Source organism: Echinops telfairi, unplaced genomic scaffold (genome assembly GCF_000313985.2).
Source record: "Echinops telfairi isolate 266 unplaced genomic scaffold, ASM31398v2 ScPeMD7_7473;HRSCAF=8511, whole genome shotgun sequence".
Taxonomy (NCBI): Eukaryota; Metazoa; Chordata; class Mammalia; order Afrosoricida; family Tenrecidae; genus Echinops; species Echinops telfairi.
The window spans coordinates 6229220-6240263 of record NW_022111377.1 but is presented as its reverse complement, the minus strand read 5'-3'; the positions used below and the strand labels follow the sequence as shown (position 1 = coordinate 6240263).

At 43.9% G+C, this 11044-nt stretch overlaps 1 protein-coding gene across 1 annotated transcript in view; it reads right to left on the bottom strand.

Moving 5' to 3' along the window:
• Positions 1 to 11044, bottom strand: part of ITIH5 (inter-alpha-trypsin inhibitor heavy chain 5) — a gene marked incomplete at its 5' end in the record, with an annotated part of 125102 nt that overhangs the window by 94872 nt on the left and 19186 nt on the right. Inside the window, one exon of the mRNA XM_045285585.1 lies at positions 406 to 450. Within this exon, the coding sequence (XP_045141520.1) occupies positions 406 to 450 (45 nt within the window). The remainder of the gene's footprint in view (positions 1 to 405; positions 451 to 11044) is intronic.

Genomic DNA, 11044 nt, shown 5'->3' with positions numbered 1-11044 from the left:
GCCAGGTTATTAGAACAAAATGTTCATGCATTGAGGGAGTACTTGAGTAGAGACCCAATGTCCATCTGCTACCTTGATACTTAACCTATAACTATATGTACATAGATCTATTTCCAGACAAGCTGTAATCTGGATGGATTCTGACAGCCACATATTTCTCCCACCGAGAGACTGGTTGGGTTTACATCCCTTTCATCCTCCTGAAATCATCTGTTTTCTTTCCAGAAAGAAAAATCGGTTGGATGAACACCTTACCAAAGAATTAGTTACTCTGCTTGATGTTACAATTCTCTACAAGCAACTTTAAACAAGCTCTGAGGGGGTTAAAAGCAAAGTAAGGGCCTGGTTCGAAAGAAGCAAGTCAGCAAGGAAGCCACCTTCTTGAAATGTGTTGCGAGTACGTACCAGCCTTTGAAACAGTCTCAGTTGCCTGGGGACCCTGTGTCTGACCTGCAAAAAGCAAAAAGGGAACAGTCATGAAGGATGCTCAGGAAGTCATGCATAAAGGAGCAAGGTGAGGGGTTTCGAACCGATTCATGCTCACGACAAAAGGACTCTCCACCTTGAAGAGGAGTTTGGCCTTTGGAAAAGGAGCTTCCAGGCCAGATTGACCCTGGTCACATCTGGTTACTGCCTAACCCAGGCAGGCTCCCTCGCTGGTCCCCCGTGTGTTCTCAAAACTGCTAGAGGAGTGTGGAGGAAAGTAAAAGAACAAAAATACCATTTGTACTTTTATCATTTGCTCCATGTACACGGGGCTTGGAAATACGCTCTTTTTCATTTTCATGGGCTTGGTGACTGAACCCAACCCCCCAGGAAACTCTTGAGGCAAACTAAAGTTGCTTTGAATTTCATGGTGTTTTTCTAGACGACTTGTTAGACTTCCTCGCAGGGCAGGAGCACAGGGAGGTAGCCACGCAATTTCTTTTTTCATTTACAGTGATAACTGATCAGCTTCCCTGGGCTGATATAGAAACCACAGCTGGTTATTGAACATTCCCCAACCAACCAAACCCATCGCCCATTCAGTCAATTCCAATCCGCCTTGATGCCACCTGTAGAAATGCCCCAGAGGGTTTTCTGGCTGTGATCTTGACCGGGGGAGCCATTGTGGTAAGTGGGTTATGTGGTGGGCTGCTAATCACAGGGTCTACCCACCAGCGGTTCCAAGGGAGAAAGATGCGGCTGTCTGCTCCCATAAAGAGTTACCCTCTCAAACACACACGGGCAGTTTTACTCAATCCGGTATTGTCGCTGTGAGTCGGAATCGACTCCGGGGCAGTGAGATTGCTCTTGGTTTAGTAATCTTTATGGGAGCAAATCACCAAGTCTTTCAAGTCAGGTGAGCACTTCACCACGGTGCCACAAGTTCCCGGCAAATCCTGCTGAAATAACAGGCGTGTATGCTGCTCGTGCTGTGAGCGATCATCCTCTTGAGAAGCCAATTTGCAATGTATACCAGGCAGTAGAAGAAGCTCTCTAGACTTTGTGCTTATCCTTTTTAACAGTTTTATGAGGTTTAATTGATATAAAATAAAATCCGCCCCCTGAAAGTGCACACAATTTAATAGTGTGTGTGTCCTCGTACAATCACCGAGCTGCACATCCATCACCACAATCAATTTGTGAACAATTTAATTACCCTAAAAGGAACCCTGTCTACCTTAGAATCATCTCCCACTATCCCCTCTCTCCCAGCCTTAGACAAACGTTTACTAATCTACATTCCATCTCTAGAGATTCATCCACTCTGGACATTTCCTGCAAAGAGATTCAAGCACTATGTGGCTTTTATGCCTGGCTTCTTTAATATAATGCTTTCAAGGCTCATCCATATGGTAGCATGTATCAGTAAGTACTTTGTTCCTTCCTGTGGCTGGATAATACTCTAGCGTCTGCATATGCCTCAGGTTTAGCCGTTCAGGTCTGAAGGGACATTCAGGGTTTCCCCACCCTCCGACTATTATAAATAATGCTAACCCTCACATGCTAACCCTCGCATGAACACTCACATGTAAATCTTAGTATTGGACATACATTTTTATTTCCCTAGGAGTTGAATTCCTTCGTTGTTTGATAAATTTAACTTATGAAGAAATTTCCAAAATGTATACCGAAATGGCATTTTATATTCCTACTAGTATTCATATCTTTTAATTAAGAAATTAAATTTAAAGACGGGAGAGGGGAGAGAACACTAGAATTGATTGTGATTTCACAACTCATTTTAAAGGCGATTTAACCACGGGGGGTGGTGGGAGGGGTGCTCTAAGATTGATGTGGTGGTGATGGTACAATGACCCTTGATATAATTGTAAGATAGAACTACTGAATTGTATGAAGTGCTAATTATGTGCCAATAGAACTGTTGGTGGAGAGGAGGACAAACAGGCAACATAAAAAAAGAAAAGAATTTAAACTTACAGAGAAGTAGTCTAAGGAAGGCAATTCTATAAAAGGGAAAGCAATGGGTGTACAAGAAAATTCTTTGCAACTTTTAAAGCTATTCTAACTATTCTGAATAGCTTAACATATCACTTAGAAGTGTCTGGATAGCTATATTGTGATACATCAATTTATTCAAATACAACTATTAGAAATGATGATACAGATCAGAGGCTCCCAAACATAGTTGGTCTACTGTACTTTTCAGAGAAACAAACCACTCCCCCCTCCTTGGCAATGAAAACCTTTTGTACTATATAGCCCACAATCCAGGATAAAGTGTAGGTTGCTGCTTTTACAGCCCCCCTGGATCACTCCAGTGCCTCCCAGGAAGTGGTCTCACCCACTTTAGGAAGCGCTGATATAAATCTATATTCACTGACCGATATTTTCTCAGGCTCCAATGCTACTCATCAAATATTTTTCCAGTGCTCTGCCAGAAAGATGGGACTTCCTGGTCCCCTCCTGGTCCCCTCATAGATAGGTATGGCCCAGTGATTGGTTCTGGCCAATGAGTTATGAGTGTAAGTAACACTTGTCCGTTTGTTTGTTTGTTTGTTTGTTTGTTTGTTTGTTTTTTAAAATCATTTTATTGGGGCTCATTTGTCCCTTTTAAGTCTCACGTTTTATTGCAGGGGTGAGGTTCTCCCGAAGGCCCTTTGCTCTCCGGCACAGTAATCAGCAAGGTTTGAGATGGTAGCTGCTCCTTCAGCCCAAATCCCCGAGTGACCATAAAGCTCATGGTTGCCTCACTTGGCACAAATTTCCTGGTCTTTTTCTCACCAATGCAGTTTTCAAATTTCTCTCTATTTGTGATCATCCTGTATCCTTTAAGAAAAGCTATTGCGATTATCCCTTTGGGGACCCCAGAAAGCAGTCACCTTAGCCTTCTGCGCCGACCTCTCTGCTTTGACTTGACCTGGCTCTAAAGATCCCCTTGGATGTTTGTTTAGGTTTGACCCTCATTCAAAGGTACCCTGACAAGACGAGGACACGTGTATTACTGAGAGAACTCATGTGCGGTCATCCACTGATTGCAGTCATGTTGAAACACATTTTGTTTAGCGTAAACCTATGCACAGATGAACTCAAGCCCTGGTTTCAATACTTCTTGACTTCTCCTCGTATGTGGAGCTGCCACAGATTGTGGAAGCACGCAACAAATATCCCGGACAAGGTCTTTGCCAATTTTGCTGGTTCCTTTCAGGTCATTCCCTCCCTAAAACTGTGGACTTGGCTGGGACCACTTACATAACTACCCTCATAGGGAAAGCCCAGCCCCTCTCAGGTATTACATACTCTGATTGATCTGAAGTATTCTCTTTGAAGCTTCCTTCTTTTTAAAGCAAGTTTTCATTTAGGAAAATAAATAAGCAAGGTTTAAGGGGAACAAGAGAGGCTGGGTTTCCATTCTTGAGATGACTATCTACTCTCAGCGGTCTCAAGGGATCAGTATGGCTACACTTCAGTCCCCAAGTTAAAACTCACCTTGAACCAGAATCAAAACATCCTGGCACACTCGGATTCCTGGTGCCATTCCCGGAAACGGAAATGACAGCAAGACTATAATTACTGTTTGGATAAGGAATTTCTGGTCCTTTTTCTTGTTTGAGTGGCTTCCCCATTACCTTATAAGAAACCAGGGGCATGGGTAGGCAGGCCAATGTATCCGACAATCGGCTCAAGGACAAGGACTGTCATTTTGGAATTTTCACTCACTTTGGGGCCTCCAATCCTATACCTAAGAGATGGCTCAAACAGCATCCTTTGCTCCTACCGAGCTCAGTTTCCATCCCCAGCCTGAGAACAGAAGATGTCCACGCCACAAGATTGATTGAGAAAATCAGGCCACAGTTCCTGCCATCCAGACCCCTATTATCTAGCTTAAAAGTTAGGTCCAGTGTGATAAGAAAAAAATAATAACAATTCATTTTGTTCTGGTTAATCATAAACCAGATCGTTAATCATTACTTTTGTAGGATATTTATTAGAATAGGACCAAAAAGGGGAGAAAGTTTTAAAGAATCAGATTCAATACAAAAATGATGCTGAATATAGTGGAGATCCAAAACCTACCTGTAAGATAACTGGGCAGTCTCTTTCAGAAGGGCCATACAGAAGAGATGATAAGTCTAGGGTGCGATATAGCACTGGTGAACCACATAACTATCCTCTAGTTCTTTAATATTTCCTCCCCGTACTATTACAGTTTTTATTTGTTCTGCCTCATTAATCATGTCAGATTTGCACTGGTTCATCTGTATATTTAAGATCACTCGATACATGAAAGCTAAGATAGATAACCCTTCAGAAACAGTAAAAGGAGTAACGGTTCCCTGAGGGTACAGGAAGAGAAAGGAAGAAGGGGGAAATAGGGAACTGATAGCACTGAAAACTGTAAAACCTCACTCTATGGGATTAAAGAACAGAAGTGTATGTGAATGGATATATTGGATGTGTAAGATATGGAAAAAAATTTTAAATAAGGGTTCCTGGGGGGTGTGATGGGGGAAGGGAATGGATCAAGGGGAGCAGATATCAAGTTCAAGAAGAAATAAAATACTTTGAAATTGATTGTGGTAGCAATTGTACAACACTGTTTGATGTGTTTGAACTATGGAATGTTATAATCTGTGAAAGCTCCCAATAAAATTATTTTTTTAAAGAAATACTTTTTTAAAACTCTCTGTGCATGAAAAAAAGAATGATGCTGAAAAAAAATAATCAGCTTTATAGATCTGCCACTGTTTCTTTAACTTATCGACTAAGCAGAATTTCCTAAGCAGAAAGGTAGATAACAATATCCTTTAAGCCAAGAATGTAACAGTAACACTAACACTACCCGGACTATGGCGTGTAGACTCTCTCCCACCTACGTGATCATCAATCACTCTAAGTATAAGCAAAAAAATAAAACTACATAAAGTGCTACTTAAATGTTTATAACTTGAATAACAGGGATTCTGGGTTTTTCCTCGGAATCTATCATAGCATGAAAGTTCCTGGGTTGTACAAATAGTTTATGCTCAATGACTAGCAAAAAGGTTGTTGGTTCAAGTCCACCCAGCAATGCTGTTGAAGAAAGGGGCTCATGATCGGCTTCCATAATGATTATAGCCAAGAAAATCCTTCTACTCTGTAACACGTGAAGTTATCAGAAAGTGATATCAACTTGGCACAATCAGTGGGTTTCTGGTTGTGTAACAATGCTGGATCCCGGGGAAAGAGAGGGCACATACTCCGGGGCGCCTTGCTCTACTTGCGAGGACACTTCTAGTCATAGTCTTTGCAATGTAGTGGAGTGTCATTCCCATCAAATGACAAGGGGAGACCTTACAGTCTGGATGGATTTCCACTTGATCTGGATGACAGAAGACTCAGGTAGAATCATATGATTGCTCGTGGAGGTGTGTCTGACCTCTACCTCAAAGGAGTCGGTCTTGGGTTGACACTGAGTTTTGATTCTCTTTCCCCCTTATGACATCAGAAGAGGTCAGGCATGGTCCCCACGCTATTTTTACATCACCTTAAAACATTCCACCGAGCCCACTGGTGGAAAAGAATGCGGAGAGAAAGGAGAGCGAGGAAGCCTAAGCCTGCCCATGGTGAGATATATTGTGAATACACAGAACAGATACAGTCCGTCTGGGGATGGGTGCTTGAATGACTCAGGATGGCTGAAAGAAAAAAGAAAGGAAGAGCTCATGACTGCTAGTCTTCCTTATGAGCTCTCCCCAGGTGTTTGTGACCCTGGGTCCCCTAACAGATTCTAGCCACAGTGCACTGACTCTGACTGCTTAGACTGGTCTCAGCCAAACGCCTTCAACTCACTGGGATTATGAGTTTCTGAAGAGAGCTAGACTCCGAATTCATCTATCAGTTGTTGCCATTCTTCTGAGGAAGTTCTGAAATCCTAAGATCAATACCCAGCAAGTTGGAGTCAGTTGCCTCATAAACCTCCTATAATGTGGGTAATTCTATGTTACAGGTGAAGTTCCTGGGTGGTGCAAATGTTTAACTCAGTTGGTTACCAAGCAAGAAGTTGAAGGGTTGACTCCACTCAGAGGTGTCTTGGAAGAAAGGCCTGGCAATCTACTTCTGAACAAGAACCCCCTGAAACCACTGAGCCACTGGAGCATAGTTCGACTCAGGGTCACCATGCATTGGACCCAAGTCTACAGCTCATTTTTTTTCCTTTTTTTTCCTTTTTCTGTTGAATACTATTGTCACCAGTTATTCTGATACTAACCATCTGGGGTGTCTGTGACTTCAGTAATAAAAAGAAAAGACATGGTGCTTAGGTTAAATGGTCAAACAATTACCAAGCAGATTTTTTTTTAAAGGGAGTGGGCAACTAATTTTATGCAACTCACCTTGTCTTTTTTTTTTTTTAATTTTTGAAAAACAAGAGTGACTTGTAAGTAAAGAATGGAAGGTTCCAGATGCCGAGAAACAAACAGTCAAATCTCATAGGCTCATCTTTCTAAACAGACAACCTGCTGCCCACTGGCTACTCTGCTGGCACATTAGACAAGGTTTCCTTAAGTGTGAGCTTCCAAGGCTTGGAGCTTCCAAGCCGCTTATGAGGATCATGCTACTTAGGAACACGAAGTCACATTCCCTTAACACCCAACTCTCGGGCCATCGCCACCCTTCCTTTCCTCCAAGAAATAAGATACGTTTGGTTTGGGAGTGAGCACATCTCTGGAATCTCTCCCACAATGTCTTCCTTCCTCATTCAGCTCTACAATTCCACTCCAATAATCCCATCTATGAACGCATAAGGGAGGCATTATTGAATGGCCTGGTCTTCCCGGACTGTTTTACTGGCTCTCTGTGGGTGGGTATGGGTGTGTAATAATAAATATAACCCCTAAAATGCCATGTTAACCACTTCAAGTGTACAATTCAGTGACATTAATTACATGAAAGATGTCAAGATGGTATAACCACCACCACTATTTCAAGAGATTATTCATCACCCCACATGAGCAACTCAGCATTCCTTAAGGAATAGCTCGCCATCCCTCCTCCAGCTCACCTCAGATCACCGTGAATCAACTTTGGCCTCTAGACGTTTCCTATTCTGGAAATTCCATGTAAGCGGGGTTGTACCATGCTTGCCCTGTCACATCTGACTTCTCACACTCTGCATGCTTTCAAAGTCCACCCCTGTTGTATTGCATATCTGTACTTCCTTCCTTTCACACACCAGTAATGAACAAGGATTCACTTTGTTTTCAAAGAGCCCAAAACAGTGGTCTTAGTGCTTAGTCCTGTTATACGTAGGGTTGCCATGGGTTGGCGCTGGCTCGTCGGCACTGAACAATAGCAACTTTGAGAAGGCAGCTCCCCTCCAATCATATTTGGGTGTCTTCCAATCTAAATAGCTTCTCTGACAGCAGTATATCAGACAAAGTTCCACTGATATTCTTAAGATTTTTACTGGCCACTTATTTTTACAAGGGGTCACCAGGTCTTTCTTCCTCTTCTGTCTTGACCTGGAAGCTCTGGGGGGACCGGTCCTCCATGGGTGACATGAGATACCTCCTCCTGCTAGTATTTGAGGTACCAATGGCATGGCCTCTTGCATCACAGAAACACACAAGCCACCCCAGTATGACAAAATGCCACAGGGTATAGAAGTATAACAATAAAACCCAAACAAGCTCACTGCCATCAAGTCGATGCTGACTCATAGCCACCCTGTAGGACAGGGCAGAACTGCCCCTGTGAGTGTCCAAGACTAACTGTTAACGAGAGTAGGAAGTCCCATCTTTCTACAGAGGAGGTGCTGGTGGTTTCGAACTACTGACCTTGCAGTTAGCAGCCCAACGTTTAACCACTACACCTCCAGGGCTCTGGTATAAAAAGAGGTACAGGTTAAATTTTTTTAAATAAGTTTTTCTTTTAAAAAAAAGTTCTCTTTATTCTCTGTTGTTTCCCCACTGCAGTGATTTGGTTCTGAGTAAGAAATTATCAGTAAAAATCTAGAAACGTTCAATGCAGAGGATGGAATCCCTCCTTCAGGGACTTCGAAATGACGCCACCATGGGTGTTTTCATCACAACAGTCAGGGACTGAGTATTGGTTGTCAGGAGCTGTCTACAAATAAGCACTGCATTCCAACAAATGAAACTGACTCATAAACACGAACAGGACTTGTTCCTTAGTCATTTAGAGCCACAGCCTTGGCATGCTTGCCCGGGCTCTCCACATTAGTTTGTATGTCGGATACCTGGACCGGATGCCAGGCCCGCAGGGTTTGATTCTTGATGCCCTCACTTCCCATCACAGTGGCCCTGGGCACGCATTACACAGTCTCTATTTCCACCTCTGTAAAATGTGGAAAAATCATCGGCTTGGGAGGATGACCTCAGGTGCCTGATGGGACTTCCACTATTCTCATTTGTAAAGGAAGTACACTGAGACTCACTTTGCAGTGGTGGTCCGAGATTGAAATAGGCTATAGACCATTTAAAAAAAACTCACTGCCGTCGAGTTGATTCGGGCTCAACAGTGACCCTATTTCTGTAGGGGAGGTCTATCTTTACAGGAGCAGAAAGCTTCCTCTTTCGCCAGGGGAAGCATCGGATGCTTCTAAATGCTGAGCTGGCTGTTTGCAGCCCAGCACTTAAGCCACTGTGCCACCAAGCTGCTGCCGGGTACAAGAGGGGCTGCTACCCACAAGGCCAGCCTTCAAACCCACCAGCTGCTCCCCAGCTGCTCACAAAGATTTACCAGTGAACCTACCCAGGGCCACTGGGGGGTTACCAAATGAAATCCACGACTGCAGAGTTGATTCCAGGTCCCAGGGACAGTACACATAAGACAGAGTAGAGCTAGCCGATGGCGTTTCCAAGGCTATAAAGTCTATGAAGCTGACTGTCACCCCTTCGGTGGGTTTACACTGCTCTGTAGACAAAGGTAGTGTTGTATAAAGTGAGATTTTGAGTTATCCTAGAACTTTACTTATAACTTGGAATATTGGGGGCTATTAAATACTACTATGGGCTCAAGACAGCATGAAATCACGAAAATGGGCCCAACCCATGCCCTGTGCAGGAGAGTATAGAGGGGGCTAAGGCTGCAGGACTTGCAACAGTTAGGTTTGTAAGAGGCCCTCCTTGTGCATAAACAGAATCTTTGTTTCCGTTCTTCCCACACTCTTCTCTCTCCATCCAAAATAACTTGCAAGATCTTTACCCTAAATTCCTTCCCCCGGCTCTTCAGTTGCACAAGTCTAATAGTAGCAGTGCACATTATGAACTAGTCCTGTTTCACACACTTTGTACATATCGATACATTCAAACCTATGATTTCCCACATTTCACAGAGGAATGGAGGCACAATGTAACCCACCCAGGGTCACGGTGATGGAAACTGACACAATTAGGAATCAAACCAGATGGCCTGGCATCGAGTTCATACCATGAACTACTTGCTAAACACCTACCGTTTAATAAGTGCCCACAGTAGACACACACCAGTGGGGAATCCTTACAATTGAGCTCAAAGGGGTTAGGGGACAGGGTTATCCCCTCCTTTTATCAAGAAGGCAGTGAAGGCTCTGAGAGAGTAAATCATTTTCCCAGGTCACATAAGTGGTGGAATAAGGGCCCAGCCTGCTTCTCAAGGATCCAGAGCCTACAGTTTCCCCAGTCACCACGCATCCTCCCAGAAGTCCTACTGGCTGTTCATCCTGACAGCTGTGCCGGGGAAGCACCATCACACTCATTCTACAGAGAAGTGCACCCATAGGGCACCGTCGGCATGAAAACCACCTCCTGATGTTTCGGTGGATTCTGTCTCCCATGGGTGCTCCTAGGGACAAGCTGTTGGGAAAGCAGACAATGAAGTACCACTACTTTCCCCACTGTACAGAAATGCGCTTTTGCTGTAACAGTTTACCGTGTAATTTAAATGACATGTGTGTAGATAAGGAGCCCAGATGACCCTGTGGGCCTGTTGGGCCCTTCAAGCCCACCAGGAACTCTGTTGGATAAAGATGAGGCTGTGTTCTCCGGTCAAGATTGACAGCCTCAGTAACCCTCGACAGGGTCACTATGAATCAAAATCAAAACTAAGTCAAGGGCAGTGGGTTTGGCTTGGGTTTGGGTGTGCATGTAGACAGCGCTGTCTGTTTTCACTGTGACAGATCCATGTCTCTGTAGGAGGTCTTGCATTTATATTCGTATAAACATGCTTTCTGTTGATGAAAGAGCTTGTCTATGGATGCAGTAGACATCACAGTGAGAGTTCCTATTTTGCAAGTTTTATTCACCTGTGAGGTTAAACTATTTAAAGCACCACCACCCACGACCCACCTCCCCTCCAGCACGCCTGGAAGCTGTGGAGAACCCACCCTAGGAAACTAAGAGGCCTGGGTTCTTCATCCTGATCCCAGCATCAGGTTCCCTTCGAAACTGCCAAGCCATTGATAACAGCCTAATGGGGAAGCTGTGTTCCCCTGGTTTTCAGATGGGAAGAGCTGAGGCTTACAGAAACCTGGAGCGGTTCCAGGATTGCCCACTCCCCTCGATCTACTAACAAACAAAACACACACACACACACACACACACACCTGAAAAAAGAAATG